At 42.4% G+C, this 26,726-nt stretch overlaps 1 protein-coding gene and 1 pseudogene across 1 annotated transcript; one reads left to right on the forward strand and one right to left on the reverse strand.

Annotated features, from left to right (window-relative positions):
- On the forward strand, nt 1,098-10,123 carry PGBP (pepsinogen B, pseudogene; annotated as a pseudogene).
- On the reverse strand, nt 11,447-12,741 carry LOC112135794 (HIG1 domain family member 1A, mitochondrial-like). The gene has a single exon (XM_054529580.1). The coding sequence runs from the start codon at nt 12,687-12,689 to the stop codon at nt 12,426-12,428; it is 264 nt and encodes an 87-aa protein (XP_054385555.1). The 5' UTR covers nt 12,690-12,741; the 3' UTR covers nt 11,447-12,425.
- Nucleotides 12,742-26,726: the final 13,985 nt, after the last annotated feature.

Here is a 26,726-nt window from a genome sequence, read left to right on the forward strand (position 1 = left end):
ATTTAATAAAATAATAGTTAAAATTCTGAAGGTATTAAATATGCACTGCTCTAATATAGTATCGTAGACTCAATAGTATTCCTATTATAGCATTACAGTCTTTTCCATTTAAAATGGTTTCTTGGCTAGAAAATAATACTCAGAGTAACAATTAGCATGATGAGAATTGGGCCCATGCAGGCAAGTCCTGTGAACATGTCTTGGGCTGGTGATGAACTGTGCTGAGAATTGCTCTTCTGGCTACGTTGGCCACAATGTTCTCTGAATCATCACAAAACTTCACCCTTTTGTGCCACTGCTGAAGCTTTTCATCTGCTTGCAATGGTGTTGTTTTTTTTTTTTAAATTTCTTCACTTCCTCATTTATCATCCTGCAAGATCCTTACTTAAATGTTACCTCCTCTGTGAAGCCTTTTCCATCCCGCAAAAAACTACCACTCCCTCTCTCTGATTGCTTTAACATGATTGTTATCCCTCTCACTCATTCAACAAACATTTGAATGCTCAGAGTGGTCACATTGCCTGACAATTTGATTATGTGTCCTTTATTCCAGCAGGAATGCAAGCATTTGTATACAAGGATCATTTCCTAATTATCTTTGCACTTCCAGAGCTTAGTACAGAGGTGAACACAGAGTAAGCATTCAATAAAAATTGACTAGTTTGTGAACGAAAAAAATGAAAGCATAAAGAAAGAAGAATTTCATGGGCTGTGAAAATCATATATGGAAGGCTACAGTTGAGACAGAGAAGAGGAAGAGGGAGAAGGAGAGGGAGAAGCAGACAGTAGACTGTAAAGCTCAAAAAACCACATGCCCTTAGGAGCTAAAGAGCAAATTGTTCCATTGTCCTGGCAGAAGTTGCCAACACCCATTGCCCAGTAGACACAGGAACCAGGGTCCTCTGACCTCAGTGCATTTTACATTTGTTATCAAATCCTAATCTTTAGATTCCACCGTAAAGCCATTAATTGCTTTTTAAATTCACTACGGAGTGAATATGAAAGGGAAAAACAAACAGAATCTATGGATTTGTAGGCAAAGAAGCTGGTACAAATGTAGGAAAGCCCATGTACCTAGAGACCAAAAGTGAAGGGGGATCAGGATATAAGAGAGAGATCTAGCCTACCTCTGTGTGCCCCAACCTCTGGCTCTGCCACTGTATCCTGTGTGTTGGTGGGGAGTTAAAAGTCAGCACCATGAAGATCCTGGTCTTGGTCTTGGCTTGTCTACATCTCTCAGGAGGTGTGGAAAGGTGTGTATTGGGATTTGGCCTAATTGTGGATTCCAGCCTTCAGGGAACATGACAAGCTAGGAAAGGGCAAAGGCCTTCCTCTGTAGGTCTCCTGGAACACCAATCAGGTTGACTCTTTTACTGTGAAAGGAACACCCACTGGGGGCTAAGACTTGAAATGGATGGATGGTGTGTGAGTGTGTGTGGGGGGATATGGGTGTGGGTGTTGGCTAAGAAGGAAGGATGTACAACCCTTACCCCAAACTTATAGAAGAGATTGGAAAGAAACAAGATATTTATTCTCTGGAAACAATATATAAACACAATACCCCAAAAATATGATATGGTCTATTCCACACCGGGAATTCTGGAGTGACAGCAGTGGTTAGAATGTGCTAAAAACTGAGAGCATGGCTTATAGAGGGCTTTTCTTGAGTAGAGTACTGGAGAGATTTAAACACTGCAGGTCAGGTCATTGAAGAGATTGCTTTCACGGGGCCAAGATTCATTCTGTTTCTATTTTTCCATTTGTTTACCCTATTCTCTGCAGGATCATTCTGAGGAAAGGCAAGTCTATCCGCCAGACAATGGAGGAGCAGGGTGTACTGGAGACGTTTCTGAGGGACCACCCAAAGGCTGATCCAATTGCCAAGTATTATTTCAATAATGATGCTGTTGCTTATGAGCCCATCACCAACTACCTGGATGTGAGTGATGGGGCGGGGAGTGTCCATAACCCTTGTATAACCACCATTCTTAGAAACTCACTTATACTGCTCATTAGCTGTAATTTTTGACTAGTTACTAAACCAAAGTCTCACCCTTTCTATGGAAAGAATCAGAACAAGTTATGAGTTGGTACCATCTAAGAGTATAGTAATTCCTTTTCTTTCCTCCTTTCCTCTCATTGCTGGCCCATCCTGCTAAAGCCTCATTTTTATGGTTAGGAGATTCATGGTGGGAATGTTCAAGTCAACTGAGAGATCCAAAGGAAGTCCTGGCAATGAGGTGCATGGGAAAGAAGGAAAATACATATGAGGCTGTCAGGCAAAAGCTCCAGTGGCTCAGATACTGCATCTCTCCCTCTTTGGAAAGACGCAAAGTCCCCGGAGCAAATGTCTGAATATTCTCAAGCCCACCATGTCTCATCAGGGCATCTTGACATTCTGTTGTCCTGTGGACTGTCTTTAGTGAGATGTTATGTGGCATGTCTGAGCTGGAAGCCATGTTAGGGATCTTCTATTTCAACTCCCACATTTTATAGGTGAAGAAACTAGAGGTAGGTAAGTGACATGACTGGCCCAAGTTAACTTAGAGCTTAAACTACCTTCCAGTGAAAAGCTTCTTTCTCTCCATGCTATCTCTTTTCCAGCTGCCTAGCACCCTCTGCTAGTGTGTGACCAGAAGGGAGGAAAATGGTGGTAGAAGTATCTAACATTGAAAGGGAAGGGGAGAAGAGTGTGGTGGTGGTGGTGGTGGTGGTGTGTGTGTGTGTGTGTGTCTGGACACCAGGAAAAAAGAAAAAGTGATTGTTTCCCCAATTCTGGGTACTCCAGAGTAGCATGATAAATCCGTGAAGATATCAGCTTATTGTAAAGTAGAAAACACATTTGGAAGAGGATATTGTCTTGCCATACTAAGTCTTAGCTGGCCAAAGGCTTGCAATTAGGGACAAAAAGTAGAATCTAGAAAGGAACTAACTCCAGATGGGAAGGAAAACTTGTGGGATAAGCCTCTCATTCCCCCAAGAAAATGATCTGGGCAGAGGGTGGCTTCCTGTGGGTTAACTGCTTGTCCATTCTTAAGACAAGGCTTGGTTACTTAATGAAGGTGATAAACCTTTCTTTTGCAGTCTTTCTACTTTGGGGAGATCAGCACTGGGACACCACCCCAAAATTTCCTAGTCCTCTTTGACACGGGTTCCTCCAATCTGTAGCTGCCCTCCATCTACTGCCAGAGCCAAGCCTACTGTGAGTATGTCACTACCACCCTCCACACCATGAGGGGAGCAGATAGAGGAGTGGAGCTGGGATTTGAGTGCAGGCATATCATTCTAAGTCCAGAGTTCTTTGTCCATCATGTATCCTCCTTCTGTTTGGAACATCTAGAAATTGCTCTCAGTCTATCACTTCAGCACCACTTTTCAGAAACGCTGACTTTTTTGGAGACAGACAGCAGAAACAGACTAAGGCTTCCTTTCCTCCCCTCGAGCTCCCTCCTGTGGCCCAGTGTTTCTGGTAAGTCTGAGGCAATCTTTCTCTCAGGGAATGGTCAGCTGGAAGGAATTTGGGCAATGTGTGTCATAGACTTTTCTAGGACTAGCACAGTTTGTCTACAAGAAAAGATCTAGGGTGTTGCCCTATCCCAGCCTTGGTCTGATGAGCCCAATCCATCAAGGATAAGTAGCCTTCATGTGTTTTGGAAAACTGCAAATGAAATTAATATTCCATTCTGTCTTTCTTAGCCAATCACAACAGGTTCAATCCCAGCCTGTCCTCCACCTTCAGAAACAATGGATAAACCTATGCACTATCCTATGGGAGTAGCAGCCTGAGTGTGTTCCTGGGCTATGACACTGTGACTGTAAGTAGTGTTTTCATAGCCTCTGAGGGCCTGTGGTTTGGCTCCCATTTTCTAGAGTCTTACACTATTAGAGAAACTCATGCTTACTAATTAGGTCCAAGCTTCCCAGAAGCTGAGTGTTGGAAGGAACACAAAGACTAATTCAGCCTTCATCCCAAGACGTAAATCGCTTCCACAGCAGTCCTGACTGCAGGAAGCCTTTATGTTGTGCTAAAGTTGTTGTGTCTTCTTGCGACTTTGCTGTATGGTCCTAACGCTGCCCTCTGGAAACACACAGATAAGTCTACTTCCTCTTCCACCCAGTTGCACTTTGCATATTTGAAGACAAGCCTTTTTACTATTTTCTTATTTCTTTAGTTCAAACACCTATAATTCCTCTAATCATTCTTGCACATAGATTGTTCAGTATGAAACCATTCAATTCTTTCACTGTCCATGGAAGTGGAAACTATAACTCCAGAAAAAACTTCTTCCACTTCTCCAACATCCACATTGTTTTTTCCAAGACACACATGATTAGAAAGGTTGCTCTTTCACCCTCCACTCCCACCCTTGTGGTTGGGTTCTGCATGAAAGAAGCCGATGTTCTCTCCCCAGGAGGATTTCTGGATTCCATACCCTGTGCACATAAGTCTGGGAAGCCGTGCGATTTGTGCACCTGAATTGTCAAGCCATACTGTCTGCTTGCCATAGGTTCATAACATCATTGTCAATAACCAGGAGTTTGGCCTGAGTGAGAATGAGCCCAGCGACCCATTCTACTATTCAGACTTTGACAGGATCCTGGGAATGGCCTACCCAAACATGGCAGTGGGGAATTCCCCTACAGTAATGCAGGGGATGCTGCAGCAGGGCCAGCTCACTCAGCCCGTCTTCAGCTTCTACTTCACCTGGTGAGAACCTTCGTCCTGTGAAGGGGTCAGAAAATGAGGGTCCATGGGGATTCTAGGCAACCCAAGACCAGATGGGGTCCAGGTTATAATGTGTTCTGACACAATGAGTATAACTTGCTATATAAAATTCATGTATTTCAGAAAATTTGGGAAAAATCTTATTTTAAGTACACTTTAAGAATTTTAAATTATGCCAGACATGGTGGCTCACGCCTGTAATCCCAGCACTTTGGGAGGCCCAGGTGGGCGGATCACGAGGTCAGGAGATCGAGACCATCCTGGCTAACACGGTGAAACCCCGTCTCTACTAAAAATACAAAAAAATTAGCCAGTCTTGATGGCGGGCACCTGTAGTCCCTGCTACTCGGGAGGGTGAGGCAGGAGAATGGCGTGAACCTGGGAGGCAGAGCTTGCAGTGAGCCGACATCGCACCACTGCACTCCAGCCTGGGCGACAGAGTGAGACTCCATCTCAAAAAAAAAAAAAAAAAAAAGAATTTTAACTTATATTAGCTATAAGCCACATGATGACCTTTCATAAAATTGAGTAACAGTCCCTCAGTGTTTATTTAGGAAATCTGGAGACTGCTGTATTAGCACTAAAGAACAAGCCACATGAGCATTACTAGTAAAGAGAACTATAATGGAGGAATAATCATAATATTATGTCTGGCTTTATAAAGTGTTCTCCTAGCAATTACTTCAAATGACATCTCAAAAATCCTCATATTAGCCCCATCTTGCCAGGGAGAAAATGGAGGCTCAAACAGGTTGTCAGAATTGATCAAGGTCACTCATAGTAGGTGTGAAGCCAAGACTCAAACTCAAATATCTTGATCACAAATCCAGTACTTTTCTTGCTCCACTTGGCACTGTACTTTTGCGCCAAACTTTATCCCTTGTTCCTTCTTTCCCAAACACATGATCCTCAAAGTACCTGAAGTTCACGTGTCTTTCTTCTATGACTGGCCAGCATAAGGAGCACAAAAGGCTGAAGTCCTTCCAGTATTGTCTAGTTTATGACCTGACCATGATGGGAGCATGCCTCTCAGAGTGCACTTGTGGGCTCTCTCAGGCCCCATTCTAGCTGTCCCCAAAGCTGTTTCCTTTTCTCACTTCCTCCCAGGGAGGGTTTCTCTGGGATGCTTTTCTAGTTTGTTTTTGGGTGCCTGGTTTCCACTTCTGTCTTCTTTATGGGCATCGTGTTTAGTAGTTTGGTGTTACTCTGAGAAGTCTCCTCCTGTGCCTCAGCAGGCTGAGTCTGAGAGCAGCTCAGAGGACAGTGTCCCCTTGTCTGCAGCACCCCTGTGTCTGAGGGAGTGCAGGAAGGAGAGAGGAGAGAGAACTGCCTCACCGACTGTGTGTGGGCACTCACGTTCTAGTACATCTCTCCCTAGCCAGCCAACCTGCCAGTATGGTGGAGAGCTCATCCTTGGAGGTGTGGACCCCCAACTTTATTCTGATTAGGTCATCTGGACCCCTGTCAGCCTGGAACTGTACTGGCAGATTGCCATCGAGGAGTAAGTAGAGAGGGCACTTCCTGTGGATTGTGGACACTCACAGGGAGTTCCTCCAGCTTAACAACATTTCCTGTTCCTCCACATCACACGGGTTTCTTAAATAGAATCACCAGCCCCCAGGCTGAGGTGGTCCTAGAGCTCAGTAGACTCTGGTGTCTAGCTCTGGTCTGAACTTTTTGAACTGGGTACTGAGTCTCAGCATGCTGGCAGGTTGATCATTCCTAGGCACTGTGAATCTATGTTTCTATTCTTGGAAGCTTGATGATTTCCATCAGCATAATCTTTACTACTTCTATCATTAGTGAAAGTAATAGCTGTCATTGATGTTTGATATGTGCCAGGTGCTATGCTAAGTATTTTATTTATTTATTTAATTGAGACAGGGTCTAACTCTGTCACCCAGGCTGGAGTGCAGTAGTGTGATCTCAGCTCATTGCAACCCCTGCCTCCGGGGTTCAAACGATTCCCCTGCCTCAGCCTCCCGAGTAGCTGGGATTACAGGTGCCCACCCCCACGCCCAGCTAATTTTTTGTACTTTTAGTAGAGACAGGCTTTCACCATGTTGGCCAGGCTGGTCTCAAACTCCTGACCTCAAATGATCCACCCACCTTGGCCTCCCAAAGTACTGGGATTACAGGTGTGAGCCACCGTGCACGGCCTAAGTACTTTAAATATATTATTGCATATAATTTCCACAAGAGCACTATAAGGGGGTCAGCAATATGTTTCATTCTATCGATAAAGAAATCAAGGCTCAGAGGGCTAAGTAACTTGTCCGAAGTCACACATTTTATAAGGCCAAAATTTGAGCACAAGCTTATTTGATCCGCGTTGGGATCAGTTAAGCTTGTGCTCAGATCAGTTATTTCTACACCTGAGAATTCTCTATCACATGCCAATTAAAGACAAAACTCCTTTGATCTGTATTTAAGACCATACAGAATCTCAGCTCCACCTATCAATATAGCCTCTCAGTGCTTCCAGATATTAAGCACAGACTTCAACAAGTCCTTGCACCTGGCCATGATTTTCTTGCTTTTGTTCTTTTAATCATGCCACCTGGAGTGCTTACTTGACCTGTAGGCATTCCTCAAAGCCCAGATTAATTCGTATCTTCCCTAAAAATCCTTCCAGGGGCCCAGAGCACAGTGATTTCTCTCTCTTTTGATCCTATAATGCTTACCTGTGCTGCTGTCACAATTAACATGTCCTAGTCATTGGGTAAGGCACTGGAGAAACAGCCCAATCTACAAGAGCAGAAAGAGGTAAGAGCTTGGCAGATTATTTGTGCATGGAACGGAGGTGGCTTTTCATATAGCCCAACTCTACTCATCCTTTATCACTTCCTCACTTCCTCAGAAAAATCCTTGTTCTGGCTTCCCAAACTAGATCAAGTCCCCTTTTCTCTGGCACATTGCAATGTGCACCTATCAGGGCTGCAATGAGACATCATTTGTGTGTTTTTGTTAAATGTCTGGGCTCTCCACTAGACTGTGGTGTATGTCTTGTTTACCATTGTATCTCCAAGCGCCTTGCATGATACCTGGCTCATAGACAGATCTCAACACGTCTATGTGGGATGAAGAGGAAGGGTAGAACAGTAGAAAAAAGCAGACAAGGAATCAGAGACTGAATCACGTAAGAGTCTATGTACCACATTACGGGGTTTATCAGCTACTGCCTTACAGTGTTAGTCATGGCTTGAGTGACTGTGTTGTTTCATCTCTATTAGAATAAGCTCCTTAAAGCAGTAAGCACTAATTACCCACTCCTTGTATCACCATAAATCCTGAAAGAGTGTCTTACACATAGCAGGTGCTTAAAATGCAGCTGTTTATTAATTACAAGCCCTGACTGTGTTTGGCACTATGTGTTGGACCCCATATAGGGAGATGAAAGAAGATAAGACACAGGCTCTGTCTTCCTAGAGCTTTTAGTCAGAGCTGGAGTAGGCACCAGATCAAGACTGAGGATGTGACTCCAATAATGACAAGTGGACAGAAGCATTTCATGGGCAGATGTGTAATAGGAGTGGCTTCGCTGTAATAGGAAGAAGAACATCAGAGCTGCTGGGTTGGGGGACAAGGGATGACATGGCTCATGTTTTCAGAAGAGGCACTTGATTCTCTTTGTCCTGGTGTCCCCCTCAGATTTGCCATCGGTAACCAGGCCACTGGCTTGTGCTCTGACGGTTGCCAGGCCATCGTGGATTCCGGGACCTTCCTGCTGGCCATTCCCCAGCAGTACATGGGCTCCTTCCTGCAGGCAACAGGAGCCCAGCAGGCTCAGAATGGTGATGTAAGTACCAGAAGCCAAGGGCTTTTCTGCACACCCAGGCAGACTCAACACAGGCGCCTGAGTGCAAGGAGTCACAACAGAGAGGAGGAAGGGTTGGATGGGACCTGAGGCTTTGGCAGGAAAGATGGGTGGGGATACAGCATGGTGTTTCTGTCATGAACCTTCAATGCAAGGAAGGGGAAGGGGAGGGAGTAACACCATCTCTACTCAGACTGATTGAGTATGGGGTGAATGGTTGTCAGGAGGTGCTGTGAATCCACTGTATGTCCTAGGGGCAAATTTCAGCTTTCTGGCCACTATCACTTGACTGCTCTGAAATATTAGAGTCAACACATTTCTCCATTCCTTTTGGTTTCTTTCTCCCATAGGAATACATCTTTGGATTTCACTCTGAGTAGCCTTCTCTCCCCACACCTGCCTGCTTTGTACTCATATCTGTTGTTTGCTTCTCCCTGCATGCAAGAATCTATTCCCAGACTAAATCTTGATTTCTCAGGTTGTGTGTGTGTGTGTGTGCGCGCACATCTGTGCACGTGCATGCATACATGTGTGCACATGCTATGGTGAGTACATGGACGTGTGCACACAAATGCGGATATGAGTATGTGGGAGAGTGTGCTTCCACAAGTGTGTGCCCCATGCCTTTTCTGTGTAATTTTCACTTTCCAAGGCTAGAGACTCTGTTCTAGAATAAGCCTCATTCTTTATGACCATATCAATACAACCAAAATCCAAAAGCTGAGATGTATTTAAGGAGAGGACTCAAGAAAGCAAGAGGGCCTGGTCAGAGTTATTCCTGGGAAGGCCAGGCCTTCCATGCTCTGAAACAGCCTTTACTGGAAGGTCGAGGGGAAAGTCTTACAGGGAACTCACGGGAACAAAGTGGGCCTTGGGCCTTTTACCTGGGCTTCTAGTCCCCTGAAGCGCCTCAGCTTTGCCTCTTCCCCCTCTCAGTTTGTGGTTGACTGCAGCTACATACAGAGCATGCCCACCATCACCTTCATCATCGGCAGGGCCCAGTTTCCTCTGCCTCCCTCTGCCTATGTCTTCAACGTACGTATTCACTCCTGGCTTCTTGGGTACTGGGATTTGGTGGGCCCAAACAGGAGTTCCATGTCCCAGCTCACATCTGGGCACCTATGATGTGAGCGGGGCACCAGGGACCAGGCTGAGACTGAACAAGAATTCAGGGCCCCTTACAGGTGTCATGTAATATAAGGTGGGGAGTCCCTGTGGGGAAAGGTCTCTACAGTACAGCTAGTTATATCTTCATGTCCTTTGTCTCTTCAGAACAATGGCTACTGCAGGCTCGGAACTGAGGCCACCTACCTGCCCTCCCACAGTGGGCAGCCCCTCTGGGTTCTGGGGGATGTCTTCTTCAAGGGATATTACTCTGTCTATGACATGGCCAACAACAGGGTGGGCTTTGCCTTCTCTGCCTAGACTAGCCAGCAACTGCTGTCTCCACCCCTCTCTGCAGGACTCTGGGATTGTTGTGGTGTTTCTGTGGGTCCATGGCAGCATTTTTAATGATGCTGACTCCCTCTGCTCACTAGAGTCTTACTTTCTGCAACTAATAAATTGGAAAACTCCAAACACCTTTAATGTTAATTCCCAGATGTCTTTTTTGGTGTGTTCTGCTTTTTATGGCTTATTCTAAGTTGAAACTTAGCAACAGTTACTACAGGGGATCAGTTAGTTAATCAATGGGAGAGAAAAATAAGGAGGCAATCTCTGCCTGAGTATGGAACTCCAGCATAGGCATTAAGGACACAGTGGTATCTCCTTGGGAAGCTCTGGTTGGAGGTTATCACCCACCTACCTCTCTCTCCCCCAACATTGTTTTTGACTATCCTTAGAAAGAATGTGTACCAGAGCAATGGCTGACTCAAGAACAATATAAGGGATGAGGGAAGCAACAACCTTAGAGAGCATTTCAAACAGGTGTTTTTCAGGCCAAATATAATCAGAAAACATTTTTTTTGAGGGCAGCAGCACAGTTTTAATGAATTTGCAGATTAATGGGCATTATCATAGTCCTCATTACTCCCTACTGGTACTCAGGCTACCTCACATGTTCACTTTGCCTGCCTGGATCTGAAAGCATTTGAGTTTAAAATCCCCAGTTTTATTTTACATTGGAAGAAGCTGAGGCATGGAGAGGTGATCATACAATTGGTGTTTAAGTCAGATTCAGATTCAATGTAATAATTTTTTAAAGTTATATTTCTATGTAATAAAGTCCACTATGCCATGGGGTCATGGAAAATATAAATGAGGCATGGTTTTGATCCCTAGGAGTTTTTAATCTAGAATACCTTGCTTTTGAGCATTTCTCTGTTTGAAATGAGCTCAGTGGTTAAATTTGCATTACACAGTCAGTAATCAAAAATCATTTGAAGTGAGGTCGTCTAACGTAGAAGATTGCCTCAGGGAATTAAAAACTGTCATTGCCTTGGGATCTCAAAAAGGTTTCAATCGTGGAGATATCACATTAATTCCAGTATAATCAGAAAAATGTATCTGGATAAAAACATGCAAAACATTCTCAACTCACCCATGTATGGGGTAGGGGGTGACAGTGTTGAATGTCAGTGTCCATTTTCTTACATAGTTTTATTGGTCCTCTCTACTGACATGTAACAGAGCTGGTCTTATTGAAGTGAGTAATGTCTGCATTGGGTCATTTCTTTTTTCTTCAGTGTTGTGTTTATCTTATGGAAGAAATAGATTCTTTTCATCAAAGGGAAGGGCGATGCAGGTCAGCCCCAATGCACCTCCAACCTCCTCCTCTGCCCTGTCAGTCACTGTTCTTGCCTCAGAATCACCTCTGTTTATGCTCTGACTTTTGACTTCAAGCGTTTAGAGCAAAAATCTTGAGTTAGAGATATAATTTCTTTTTTTTTTTTTGACGTGGGTCACTTACTTTAATAACAATACATATACCATGTTATCACCATGGAATGTAAATTCAGATTAGACAAGAGAATTTTGCAAGTGTAATAGCCTTCTGCATATTATATAAAAGTTTGGGTGTACTGTCTGGCCAAACCAGCTTGCTCATAAGTCATTAATCAAATCCGTTATAGGTAATTTGTTCAGTTAAATGTTTACAATTCTTACGGAAAAAATAAGCAACACACACATTTAAAAAGTGTTCATTTACCTTTGCATGAGTGCTTAAAATACATATTTCTATTTCAAGATGACATTTAAAAATTATTCTAATATATCAGCAGCAAAAATATAATTTGCAATTACAAAAAACTAAACTAGAATCCTTAAGTTATTCTCATGTTTACAATTGTGATTCTTTAATAAATACTACTATTATGCAGCTCTATTGTTTAAGCTTTCTGGATTTGGTTTAAACACATGCACATATATTATCAATTGTGGGAAGCTTTACAAGTTATATTCCATGCACTTTTTGGACAGAGTTCTAACAGAGCCAGCCAGTCCACAAAACAGGCAGACAAAAGTTGAATTAACTGGGGCAAATAGGACTCTTATACAATATCCAAAATATGTGAGATTCTGCAGCAAACTGGGAGTACCTTCAGGATTGGCCTGTTATCTTCTTTAGAACTAAGTTCATCTTAAAAATTTAAGAAGGTGGACATTTCAACACCATCAAGTGCATTTAGGTGACATGTTTAAGTTAACTTGACTTCCTTGAATGACCTAGTTAGTAAACTAGTCACTAGTAATTCGGTCACCAGGCAAATCAAGCCTGCAAGAAAGGAAGCCAATATTCAAAATGCCATGTTACCATCTAAACCCATACAAACTAGTTTATTTCCAACAATAATAGGTAACTTCAATAATGAGACCTCTAACTAAAGCAAGCTCTCCAACAAGACCAAGACAGCATCTCTTCTTCTAAGGCTTAGGTTTTGCCTAGAATTCCCGATATATGGAATAGCCTATACCAACAGTCATTGCTCCTACAACAAAGCCTTGGGCTGCCACACGCATGTGGATCAGATGAATGGACATTTTAGTATTTCCCCTGCTCTTCAGTTTGTATAATCCATATGCAACAATTGCTGCAAAACCTGCTGTTCCAACAGGTATGAATGGTGCCTCTTTAGCTTTTTGAGTAAGTTTGGATCCCTGATCTTCCTCATATGAAGGAAGGGAAACACTTGTGTCTGTTGACATAGTGATTGCTTGAAGAATCTCCCTAGAGTGAGAAAACCTCTCACCCGCCAACCGGCTTCTGATCCCTGCACGCACACCCAGTCCTCCCGGCTTCTCCACACCCCTAGAGATATAATTTCCAGAAAGTTCTCAACACAGTTACTGAGAGATAATCAAATTCAAGTTACTACAAGTCATCTGAGGTTTTTCAGCAGGTACCAGTCTGCTAGAACAATTATAGTATTTGCAAAGCCAGAGTTAGAAAATTCTATCTGCTCCCGTTTTCTAGAAAATAACAACCAATGGCCAGGCGTGGTGGTTCATGCCTGTAATCCCAGCACTCTGGGAGGCCAAGGCGGGTGAATCATGAGGTCAGGAGATTGAGACCATCCTGGCTAACACGGTGAAACCCTGTCTCTACTTAAAATACAAAAAATTAGCCAGGCGTGGTGGCGGGCGCCTGTAGTCCCAGCTACTAGGGAGGCTGAGGCAGGAGAATGGCATGAATCCGGGAGGTGGAGGTTGTAGTGAGCTGAGATCATAACACTGCACTCCAGCCACAACAGAGCAGGACTCCGTCAAAAAAAAAAAAAAAAGAAAAGAAAAGAAAAGAAAGAAAATAACAACCAACAAAAGCTCCCCCATAGCTTAAGGTCTGTTCCACTTTGCTTATCATTTGTGGGGTGGGGACAAGACTTATTAATATGTGAGTGTTTCCCACCTTCCTTTAACACCCTTCTGTCTTCATTGCACTAAATAAAGACCTTGGCTGTCCAATTCCTATATTTTTGTGAAAGAGAATTGGGGGACTGCCAAAAACCAACAGATATTGGTGAGAATGTGGAGAAAAGGGAACACTTATACACTGTTGGTGGGAAAGTAAATTAGTACAACCACTGTAGAAAACAATAGGAGATTTCTCAAATAACTGAAAATAGAACTACCCTTTGATCCAGTAATCCCATTCCCAGGTACCTACCCAAAGGAAAAGAAATCATTATATCAAAAGGACACCTGCATTCACATGTTTATTGAAGCACAATTCACAACAGCAAAGTCATGGAATCAACCTACGTGTTCATCAACAGGTGATTGGATTAAAAAATGTGGTATACATATTTCATGTAATACTACACAGCCAAAAAAAGAATGAAATGTTTTTTGCAGCAACGTGGATGGAATCAATGGGAGAGAAAAATAAGGAGGCAGTCTCTGCCTGAGTATGGAATTGCAGTGTAGACATTAAGGACACCGTAGTCCTTATCAGAGGTTATTATCACCAATGAAATGACTCAGAAACAGAAAGTCAAACACCAAATGTTCTCCTTTGTAAGAAGGAGCTAAACATATGGAGTGGAATAGTAGACAATGGAGGCTACAAAAGGTGGGAGGGTGGAAGAGGGATGATGGATGAAATACTGCCTATTGGGTGCAATGTGCACTATTCAGGTGATGGGTACACTAAAAGCCCAGACTTCACCATTACACAGTATATCCACGTAACACACCTCCATCTGTACCCCTAAATCTATAAAAATAAAAACAATAAAAAAAAAAAACAAAAAGAGAAAGAAAACACATGGATAGCTAATGACAGTTTCAGTTTCCAATACAAAAAAGACAACTTTAAAAACATGAAAAAAATTTGTGGACTGGGTTGAGAAAGAGGGGAAGGTCTGCAGAAATAGAAGGAAATATGAGAGAATTAGACAGAAAGAGCTGGAAAATAACAGGGGCGTGAAAAGGCATAGAAACTATGAAGGGTGGATGTGAAGACAGGGATTTGGGCTTTGTTGGGGGAAATGTCCCAGCCCAACATCTCTGGAGGAGAACGTAGAATGGCAATTTTGAAAAATGTTGCCAATGCTTACATGTTAGAGACTTTTAAATATTCTTTAAGAGATGTAAATAAGTATTGGAATTCCTATTTAATTGCTATTTGTGTGGGTGTAATGTGCTTGTTAAAAAATTTTAATTTTTAATTTTTGTGGGTACATAGTGGGTGTATATATTTATGGGCTACGTGAGATATTTTGATACAGGCATGGTATGCATAAAAATCACATCAGGGTAAATCAGGTATCCATCACCTCATGAATTTATCCTTTGTGTTTCAAACAATCCAATTATACTCTTTTAGTTATTTTAAAATGAGCAACTGAATTTTTAAAAATATAGTCACCCTGTTGTGCTAGCAAATATTAGATCTTATTTATTCTTTCTACCTATTTTTTTAAACTCATTAATCATCCTTCTTTTCCCTCCCTCCTGATACCCTTCCCAGCCTCTGGTAACCATCCTTCTATTACTCTATCTCCATGAGTCCAATCATTTTAATCTTTAGCTCCCACAAATAAGTGAGAACATGCAATGTTTGTCTTTCTGTACCTGGCTTATTTCACTTAACATAATGACTGCCAGTTTCATTCATTTTGTTGCAAATGATGGGATCTCATTGATTTTTTATAGTAGTCCATTGTGTATATGCACCACGTTTTCTTTATCCATTTGTCTGTGAATGGACACTTAATTTGCTTCCACATCTTGGCTATTGTGAATAGTGCTGCAATAAACATGAGAGTGCAGATATCTTTTTGATATGCTGATTTCCTTTCTTTTAGGTATATACCTAGAAGTGGGATTGCTGGATCATATGGTAGCTCTATTTTTAGTTTTTTGAGGAACCTCCAAACTGTTCTCCGTAGTGATTGTACTAATTTACATCCCCGCCGATAGTGTATAAGGGTTCTCTTTTCTCCACATCCTTGCTGGCATTTGTTATTGCCTATTTTTTTAAATAAAAGCCATTTTTTAATTAGGGTGAGATGATATCTCATTGTAGTTTTAATTTACATTTCTCTGATGATTAATGATGTGAACACCTTTCCATACCTATTTGCTAATTGTATGTCTTCTTTTGAGAGATGTCTATTCAGATCTTTTACCCATTTTTAATCAGATTATTAGGTTTTTCCTATAGAATTGTTTGACCTCCTTATATATTCTGGTTATTAATTCCCTGTCAGATGGGTGGTTTGCAAATATTTCTCCCATTTTGTGGGTTGTGTCTTCACTTTGTTGTTTCCTTTGTTGTGCAGAAGCTTTTTAACTTGATGTATTCCCATTTGTTCATTTTTGCTTTGGTTGCCTGTGCTTGTGGGTTATTGCTCAAGAAGTCTCTGCCCAGTCCAATGTCCAGTAGAGTTTCCCCAAAGTTTTCTTTAGTAGTTTCATAGTTTAAGGTTTTGGATTTAAGTCTTTAATCTATTTTGATTTGATTTTTGTATATGGTGAGAGATAGGTATCTTGTTTCATTGTTCTGCATATAGACAATCTAGTTTTCCCAGCATCTTTGTCAAAAATGAGTTCACTGTAGATGTATGATTTATTTCTGGGTTCTCTATTCTGTTCCACTGTTCTATGTGTCTGTTTTTATGCCAGTGCCATGCTGTTTTGGTTACAATAGCTCTGTTGTATAATTTGAAGTCAGGTAATGTGGTTTTTCCATTTCTGTTCTTTTTCCTTAGGATAGCTTTGGCTATTCTGGGTCTTTTGTGGTTCTATATACATTTTGGAATTTTTAAAAAATTTCTGTGAAGAATGTCATTGGTAATTTGATAGAGATTGCATTGAATCTATAGATTGTTTGAGAACTATGGACATTTTAACAATATTGATTCTTCCAATTCATGGATGACATGGAATATCTTTCTATTTTTTGATGTTCTCTTCAATTTCTTTCATCAGGGTTTTATAGTTTTCATTGAATAGATCTTTCACTTCTTTGGTTTAGTTAATTCCTAGGTATTTAATTTTATTTGTGGCTATTGTAAATGGGATTACTTCTTTGATTTCTTTTCCAGATTGTTCAGTGTTGGCATATAGAAATGCTACTAATTTTTGTACATTGATTTTGTGTCCTGCAACTTTACTGAATTTGTTTACAGTTTTAATAGTTTTTATGTGTGGAGTATTTGGGTTTTTCCAAATATGAGATTGTATCATCTGCAAACAAGGATAATTTGACATTTTGCTTTCCAATTTGGATGCACTTTATTTCTTTCTCTTGTCTGATTGCTCTAGCTAGGACTTCCAGTACTATGTAGAGTAACAGTGGTAAAAGTGGGCATATCTGTCTTATTCCAGATATCAGAGGAAAGCCTTTCAGTTTTTCCCCATTTTGTATGATACTAGCTTTGGGTCTGTCATGTATGGCTTTTATTATGTTGAAATGTGTTCTTTCTATCCCCAGTTTTTTTAGGGTTTTTATAATGAAGGGATGTTGAATTTCATCAAATGCTTTTTCAATATTGGTTGAAATGATCATATGATTTTTGTCCTTCATTCTGTTGATACGATGTATCACACTGATTGAGCCATTCCTGCATCCCTGGGATAAATCCCAGGTGGTCACTATGAATGAATTTTTAATGTGTTGTTGAATTCAGTTTGCCAGTATTTTGTTGAGGACATTTGCATCAATATTCGTTGGTATATTGGCCTGTAGTTTTCTTTTATATATATAAATATATATATATATAAATATAAATATATGTATATATGTTTTTGTCTGGTTTTGGTATCAGGATAATACTGACCTTGTAGAATAAGTTTGGAAGTAGTCTCTCCTCCTCTATTTTTCAGAATAGTTTGAGTAGGATTGGTATTAGTTCTTTCAATGTTTGGTAGAATTCAGCAGTGAAGCCTTTGGGTCCTGGGCTTTTCTTTGCTGGGAGACTTTTTATTACAGCTTTGATCCTGTTACTTGTTATTGGTCTGTTCAGGTTTTGGATTTCTTCACAGTTCAATCTTGGTAGGTTGTATGTATCTAGGAATTTGTCTATTTCTTCTAGATTTTATAATTTATTGGCATATAGTTGCTTATAGTAGCCACTAATGATCTTTTGGACTTTTGAAGTATGAATTTTAATGTCTCCTTTATCATCTCTGATTTTATTTATTTGGGTCTTCTCTCTTTTTTTCTTTAGTCTGGCTAAAGGTTTGTCAATTTTGCTTATATTTAAACAAAACCAATTTTTGTTCGATTGATATTTGTATGTTTTTCCCTTTCAATTTTCTTTATTTCTTCTTTGATCTTTATTATTTCTTTTCTTCTACTAATATTGGGTTTGGTTTGCTCTTGCTTTTCTAGTTCTTTAAGATGCATCATTATGTTTTTTTTTTAATTTTTTCTACTTTTTTGATGTAGGCATTCAATGCTATAAACCTTCCTGTTAGTACTGCTTTAACTGTATCCCATAGGTTTTGGTATGTTGTGTTTACATTTTCATTTGTTTCTTGAAACAAATGAAACATATTATATATTCTGATTATTAATTCCTTGTCAGATGGATATACTATTCTAGTATAAAAGTTTTTTCCTTCAGCACTTAATAGATGGTCTATCCTTGAGTATGATCCATGTGCTGAGGAGAAGAATATGTATTCTGCAGCCATTGGATAAAATATTCTGTACATATCTATTAGGTCTATTTGGTCTATAGCACAGATTAAGTCAAGTGTTTGTTGATTTTCTGTCTAGATGATCTGTCCAACGCTGGCCTGTAAGGTTTCCACTCAGAAGTCTGCTGCCAGATGTACTGGAGCACCTTTGAATATTATTTGCTTCTTTTCTCTTGCTGATTTTAGAATCTTTTCTTACCTTTGACCTCTGGGAGTTTGCTTATTAAATGCCTTGAGGTAGTCTTCCTGGAGTTAAATCTGCTTGTGTTCTATAATCTTCTTGTACTTGGATATTAATATCTTTCTCTAGGTTTGAGACATTTTCTGTTATTATTCCTTTGAATAAACCTTCTTCCCCTATTTCTCTCTACCTCCTTTTTAAGGCTAACTTCATTCCTTTTTGTTCTTTTTTCTTTTGTCTCCTCTAGCTGTGTATTTTCAAATAGCCTGTCTTCGAGCTCACTAATTCTTTCTTCATCTTGATAAATTCTTCTGTTGAGAGAATCTGATGCTTTCTCCAGTATGTCAATTGAATTTTTTAGCTCTAGAATTTCTGCTTGATTTTTTAAAATTATTTCAATCTCTTTGTTAAGTTTATCTGATAGGATTCTGAGTTCCCTCTCTGTGTTGTCTTGATTTTTTTTGTTTTCTCAAAATAGCTATTTCAAATTCTGTTTGAAAGGTCACATATCTCTGTTACTCTGGGATTCATCATTGGTGCCTTATTTAGTTTGCTTGGTGAGGTCATGTTTTCCTGGATGGTCTTGATACTTGTGAATGTTGGTTGATGTCTGGGTATTAAAGAGATAGGTATTTATTGTAGTCTTCGCAGTCTGGACTTGTTTGTACATCCTTCTTGAGAAGACTTCCCTGGTAATTGAAGGGACTTGGGCTGGGCATGTTGGCTCATGCTTATAATCCCAGCACTTTGGGAGGCCAAGGCAGTAGCATCACCGGAGGTCAAGAGTTTGAAAACAGCCTGACCAACATGGTGAAACCCTGTCTCTACTAAAAAAAAAAAACCCAAAAAGACAAAATTAGCTGGGCATGGTGGTATATGCCCATAATCCCAGCTACTTGAGAAGTTGAGGCAGGAGAATCGCTTGAACCCAGGAGGCGGAGGTTGCAGTGAGCTGAGATTTTGCCATTACACTCCAGCCTGGGTGACAGAGCGAGACTCTGTCTCAAAAACACAAAGAACAACAACAAAAAAGAAACAAAAAAACCCAAAGAAACAAAAACAAAAACAAACAAACCAAAAAAATGAAAGGAGTTGGGTGTTGTGATCTAAGTCTTTGGTCACTGCAACTGTGTCTGGATTAGGGGGCAATCCCAGCCCAGTAAACTATGTGACTCTTACAGACTTGTAGAGGTACCACTTTGGTGGTCTTGGTATAATCCAAGAGAATTATCTGAATTACCAGGTAGAGACTCCTATTCTTCTCTCTTCCCTTACTTTCCCTCAAACAAACAAAGTCTCTTTCCCTCTGTTCTAAGCTCCCTGGAGCTGAGGGAAGAGTGACACAAGCATCTCTGTGGCCACCATCACTGGGACTATACTAGGTCAGACCTGAAGCCAGTACACCACTGGATCTTGCCCAAGGCCCAGGATGACTACTGCCTGGCTACCATGGATTTTCACTCAAGGCCCAAGGGCACTTCAGTCAACATGTGTGAATCCAGGCAGGCTTGTGTCCTTCCCTTCAAGGTACTGAGCCCCCTCACAGCCTAGGGTGGGTCCAGAAATGCCATCTAGAAGCCAAGGCCTGGAATTGGGGACCCCAGGAGCCCACTTGGTGGTCCACCCAACTGTGGCCAAGCTGGTAACCAAGCTGCAATAAAAAGTCCCCTTTATTCTTCCCTCTCCTCTCCTCAAGCAGAAGAAGTCTCTCTCTGTGGCCACCATAGCTGGGAATGTGCTGGGTTGCATCTGAAGTTAGCATGTTACTGGGTCTCACCCCAGGCCTGTGGCGAGTACTGCCCGACTACTGCTGATGTTTATTCAAGGCCCTTGGGCCCTTGAATGAAGGTGATGAATCCTGTCATAGCTGGGTTCTTCCTTTCAAGGCAGGGCATTGCCTTCTGACCCAGGGTGTGTCTAGAAGTGTCATTCAGGAACTGGGGCCTGGAATGGAGAGCTCAGGACTTTGCCTGATGCCTTATCCTATTGGGGCTGAGCTGGTATCCAAGTTGCAAGACAAAGTCCTCTTTGCTCTTTCTTCTTCTCTCCTCAAGCAGAAAGAAGGTGTCTCTTTCAGAGCTGCAAGCTGTACTGCCTCAGGTTGAGGGAGGAGTGGTGCAAGCACTTCCTTGGCTGCCCCCGCTGGTGTCTCACTGGGTTGTGTGCACCCCACGTCCGCTGGCTCCAAGCCCAGCACAGCACTAGAACTTGCCCAGGAATTGCAGTCCTTGTAGCCTAGACTGCCTTTCAAGTTTATTTAGGACCCCTGAGCACTTCAGCCTGTGGTGCCAAGTCTAGCTGGAACTCAGTTTCTGACCACTGGGATGGGCAATTTCTCTCTGGCTAGGCCTGGTGCCCACTGAATTCTATCCTGTGTTGGTTTTTGCAGCACTAAGTTCCAATGCAAAGTCCCACAATCACTGTGCTCTCCCTTCCCCAAGCATAGAGATTCCCTTTCTGCACCATGCAGTTGCTGCTGCTGCCAGGAGATGTGAGAAGGGTGTGTCAGCAATTCAAGACTGTCTTTCCTATGCTGTTCAGGCCTCTTTCCTTGCTATGATGTTAAAATCAGGTACTGTAATTGCTCACCTGATTTTTGGTTCTTATGAAGGTCCTTTCTTGTGTGAATAGTTATTTAATTTGGTGTTCTTGTGGGGAGGATGATCATTGGAGGCTTCTGTTTGGCCATCTTGCTCTGCTTCCTCTCCCTGTGAACTGAAAATATTTTTTTTTTTTTCTTATTTTTTCTTTTTTTTTTATTAAGTATTTATTGATCATTCTTGGGTGTTTCTCGGAGAGGGGGATATGGCAGGGTCATAGGATAATACTGGAGAGAAAGTCAGGAGATAAACACATGAACAAAGGTCCCTGGTTTTCCTAGGCAGAGGTCCCTGTGGCCTTCTGCAGTGTTTGTGCCCCTGGGTACTTGAGATTAGGGAGTGGTGATGACTCTTAAAGAGCATGCTGCCTTCAAGCATCTGTTTAATAAAGCACATCTTGCACCGCCCTTAATCCATTTAACCCTGAGTTGACACAGCACATGTTTCAGAGAGCAGGGGGCTGGGGGCAAGGCCATAGATCAACAGCATCCCAAGGCAGAAGAATTTCTCCTAGTCAGAACAAAATGGAGTCTCTTATGCCCACCTCTTTCTACACAGACACAGCAACAATCTGATCTCTCCTTCCTTTCCCCACACTTCCCCCGTTTCTTTTCAACATAACTGCCATCGTCCTCATGGCCCGCTCCGGATGGTCGCTGTCTCTTCAGAGCTGTTGGGTACACGTCCCAGACAGGGCGGCCGGGCAGAGGCGCTCCTTACCTCCCAGACGGGCGGCCGGGCAGAGGCGCTCCTCACTTCCCAGACGATGGGCGGCCGGGCAGAGGCGCTCCTTACTTCCCAGACGATGGGCGGCCAGGCAGAGACGCTCCTCACTTCCTAGACGGGGTGGCGGTGGGGCAGAGGCTGTAATCTTAGCACTTTAGGAGGCCAAGGCAGGCGGCTGGGAGGTGGAGGCTGTAGCCAGCCGAGATCACGCCACTGCACTCCAGCCTGAGCAACACTGAGCACTGAGCGAGCGAGACTCCGTCTGCAATCCCAGCACCTCGGGAGGCCGAGGCGGGCAGATCACTCGAGGCCAGGAGCTGGATACCAGCCCGGTCAACACGGCGAAACCCCGTCTCCACCAAAAATACAAAGACCAGTCAGGCGTGGTGGCGCGCACCTGCAATCCCAGGCACTCGCAGGCCGAGGCAGGAGAATCACAGGAGCCCAAGGCAGGGAGGTTGCAGCGAGCCGAGATCACGGCAGTACAGTCCAGCTTTGGCAACAGAGGGAGACCAAAAAAAGAAGGAGAGGGAGACCGAAGAAAGGGGAGAGGGGAGAGGGGAGAGGGGAGAGGGGAGAGGGGAGAGGGGAGAGGGGAGAGGGGAGAGGGAGAGGAAAATATTTTATAAAAAGATAAAAGTAATGAAGACTTGTCTTATGAGATGTCAAAAATATTACATAAAACATTTATTAATGAAAAATAATACAAAGTTCACAATTACTTTTGTATTTATTGAAATGTATTTGGTTTTCCTTCTTTAGGCTATTTGTTTCCCTTAAATGACGTGCAATTTTCCTTTTTCCATGTGTGTGGTTCAGTGCTCATGTAGGTCAGCATATTGGGCGGGGGGTGGAGGGCTCTCAGGTAGTGATAGAAGTAGGAGGTGAATGATAATTTCTTTTCCAAGGGATCAGAAATATTTCTAGGCCAATTTTCAAGTTACTGTGAAATGGAAAAAAATGTTTTGGGTCAAGGTAATAGAAAACTATATCTTAGGTGTTAGGTGTTAGACAAATAGTAAGACGTGAGAATATTGGGAATCTTGAGCAATAATTTTTATATACCTGGTAAGATTTTACTGGATATACTGGTAAGATTTATATACCTGGTAAGATTTTACTAATTTTCCAAAAGATCTTGGGCTGGGTTATCTGCCTTTCTGTATGCCAATGTATATTTTTACTGTTCAAAGAAGAAAGGAAGAACAGAGTGGAGATCATTTAACCTAAAAGACGCAGACTGTTCCATTGCTTGGGGAGTAACTTGGTTGATGGAAGCCAAGACATGGGCTGTAGTCTGGCAAGTCCCATCCTGAGTTGTAGATATGTGCACAGTGCACAGCAAAGCAGCTGGGCAGACCCAGTCAGTAAACTGGGAGAGTAAGACCCATCAGGAGCTCTACCAATAAAGTGGGCCTCAGACAGGAATCATGTCTGGAGAAAGAAGAAACTCAAGATTTATCGAGCACTCTCCATGTGCTAGGCACATGTCCCTGGAGGACAGTGGGTAAGTGTATAAAAATCTGAGAACCCTACTAAAAACTCCAGTTGGATGAGTCAGAGACTTGGGAGGCTATGGGTAAACAACTCAGTTGGGGCCAAGTACTCTTGGCCCCATGGCACCCCACAATAGCCCTATCTCCCCAACTAGTCTCTGAGTTCCTGGAGGGCAGGGATGGTGTCATCAATTTTTGGCTGATCTGACCAATGGGATATTGGGGATATGATGGAATGTGACTTCTACTATGCTGTTTCTTGATTTACTTACTCTGGGAGAAGCTGTCTGCCACTCTATAATCCCTATGGAGAAGTACATCAAGGAAATACTGAGGCCTCCTGCTAACAGCTGGCAACAGCTTGCTAGCCATGTGAGTGACGTATCTTATGAGTGGATCCTCCAGCCCTCATTAAACCTTCAAAGACTGCCCCAGCCAACATCTTGACTGCAACTTCATGAGAAAACCCAAGCCAGAACCACTCAGGTAAGCTATTCCTGAATTACAGAAACTATATGAAATAATAAATATTGCCTTATTGTTTTAAGTGGTTAAGCTTTGGAGTAATTTGCCACACAGCAATAGACAATGAATAGGGTCAGGAATAGCTTGTTGGTTGAATACTGCCAACACCAGAACAGTTGAAGACAAGACATTTATTAATTAAACCAATTTTTATCAAGTGCCTAGTCTGTGCCAGGTGCCACATATCTAAAGATGAATGTATTAGTCCATTCTCACATTGCTATAAAGAACTACCTGAGACTGGGTAATTTATGAAGAAAGGTTTAATTGACTCACAGTTCTGTAGGCTGTGAGGAACTGTTAGTCAATTATGATTGAGGAGGCCTCAGGAAACTTACATTCATGGTGGAAGGGTAAAGGGGAAGCAAGCACCTTCTTCATATTGCGGAGTGGGAGAGAGAGAGAGAGAGAGAAGGGGGAAGTGCTACACACTTTCCAACGAGCAGACGTTGTAAGAACTCACTATCAGGCGAACAGCAAGGGGGAAACCACCCTCATGATCCAATCACCTCCCACCAGCTCCCTCCCACAACATTGAAGATTACAATTCAACATGAGATTTGGTGGGAACACAGAGCCAAACCATATCTATGAACGTGGCCATGAACCACCTCCTTCTTAAGCAGGCTAAAAGGAGGCTAGAATCCTTGAGGAAATTCTTGGCTCAGCCTGAGGATTTGCTTTCAAGCAAAAGCTGGCAGCTGCCCCTGCACCTGTGCCCTCTCTTGTCTGCCTGGCTTAGCCCCAGTACTGAGGGGTACAGCCACTGGCAGTGGAAAATCTATAGCCTTGGGGTTATCAAGGTGAGATAAAACAGAGCCTGGCACCTGCAACCCTAGTTTCCCAAGTGCGTCTGTCCCCTCTTTCAGCCATATATCTCTCTTACTCACAAATCTAGTCTGGTTTTGTTTTTGTTTTTGTTTTTGTTTTTTCCCTAGGGAGTCAGACTCTAGCAAAGTAGGTTACAATGTTCTTTGCACCATACTTCCACCACTCCTCCTAGGATGAGAAGAAGGGGGCAGGGGTACAAAGATAATGTTTCTCTGACAGCAGCTGCCCTCTCCCCATTTTTGCCCTTGGCTGCAATAAGGGAAGAAGAAGCTGAAGAGCTGGCAGCTGCAGCATCTTATAGTTGCTCCATCCTTCCTCTACAGCTGTGCAGCAAAAGCACAAGGAACTAAGGAGGAGATGACGCACAGGGATAATCATGCCACTTTCCTGAACTGGATTCCTTCCAAGACCCTGCTGCTGACTTTGGGCACTGGGCTTGGTCCATCAGGAGGAAAATTACATGCTTTAAATGAGCATTCCAATATATTGGCTCTATCCCCCATGAGCTTTTCTAGCCTTGAGCCCTGGACCTGGGGACTTTAAGTCCCAGCATAGCACCCTTCATTCTCTCCCAGGGCTTCTGCATTCTCTGAGGGAAGAACTCAGCCTCAGTGTCCAGCTAAGGCTTCCAACAGCAAGGAGTTCTGTCAGAGTAGCTGGGCCTGGGCTGGTGAGGGGGTCTTTGCTGCCTTTGCTAGGTTTCTGTCCCTCTGGGTGGGGTAGGGGTGCTTGCTGTCATGAATGATAGGAGACAGGAACATGAAGGTCTCAGGACTTGGGGTCATGAGATGGCAGCTAAGCTGCTCCCACAATGATAAAAGGGACCTCTTCCTTAAATAAGGCTGAACCAAGAGGCTGAGCAAGGTAGCTGGTGTGGAGGCACAATGGAGAGGATGCTGCCCCGGGCCTGTGAGTCTCCCATTCTTTTTGCCCTTTATCCTATAGGTCATGGGGGTGTCTTGGGAATGGGGTGTGAAGGCCAGCATCTGTTCCAGTGAGATTTCTATATGGAGTCCTGATATAAACCTGGAGATTTCTATATGGAGTCCCTCTGAGCAGAGGAACTTGAGCTCCAAGCCTGGAAATAATAAAATGGGGCCCTGGGAGTCGCCAATGATAGATCCAAAGGCCCTTGGGTCCTTGAAACCCTGTGAGTCTCCTCGCTAGCACTAGATCCTAACAGGGAAGTCCATATGAGGATTTCTTGTTATTGTTTTTTTTTTGTTTCAGGCTCAGCTACTCTACTGCAGGTGCAAATAGGTAAGGAATAACATAGCCTCCTACCTACACTCCACTCTTCTGAATAGTTAACTCCTCTTTCTCTTTTTTCTTCCAGCTCTACATTTCTTTCTCTTTCTTCATTTCCTTCTCCTTCCATGATGAAGTCAGGACTAGAGCCCCAAGCCCCCAGCCTGCTTGCTGGACCCCAGTTTGTTAGAACTGGGAGGGAACATATAGATCATTAATCTCAAACTCCTCATTTTATAGGTGAGAAAACTAAAGTGCAGAGAGGGGAAGTGACCTGTCCCATACCACTCGCATCAGGATTTAAACATATGTCTTGATGCTAAGCCTGGTGTGTTCTCTATTATCTATTACTCTCCACTCCTCTTTGTTTTGTCTTTTTTTCCCCTCAAATGTCCTAACATTTTTTTCTAATTCCTGGGCATTGGGCTATATATATGAGACATGGCTAAGACCTAGATAGGGGGAGTCAGGAGAGTAGAGTGGGAAGGGCATGAGCTTTGGAGTAAGACTGGCTGGAAATAGTAGATGCACAATAAATACCTGGGGAATAGATGGATAAATGATTTGGTATTAATCTTAACCTTGTAGTCTTGAGCAAGTCAGTTTTACTGAATCTCATCTGAAAAGAAGAGAATAATGTTTCCCTTGTAGGATTGTTATGAGAATTAAAAATATAAGCAAAAAGATGCATGTAAAGCCTTTAAATAAAGCATCCGTCACCTCATATGCCAACTACAAAAGGTTACCATTTTATTGATAATAACGTTTAACAGTCTATTCTTGTGATAAATTGATGCATAATATCTGAGGAACATCATTACCCCGACCACTTGCTTCTGTGATAGCAAATTCATTTTACTTTATATCTTGACTCTTACTGAGTTTTAAAGCTTTCTGGCTATGAAAGATGCTTAGGTCTTGCTGAGACTATGGAAAAAAATGTCATGACTATTTAGCAAGATCTTACATGGACATAGGAAAGGTGTGT

The sequence above is a fragment of the Pongo abelii genome, chromosome 1, assembly GCF_028885655.2.
Source record: "Pongo abelii isolate AG06213 chromosome 1, NHGRI_mPonAbe1-v2.0_pri, whole genome shotgun sequence".
Classification (NCBI taxonomy): domain Eukaryota; kingdom Metazoa; phylum Chordata; class Mammalia; order Primates; family Hominidae; genus Pongo; species Pongo abelii.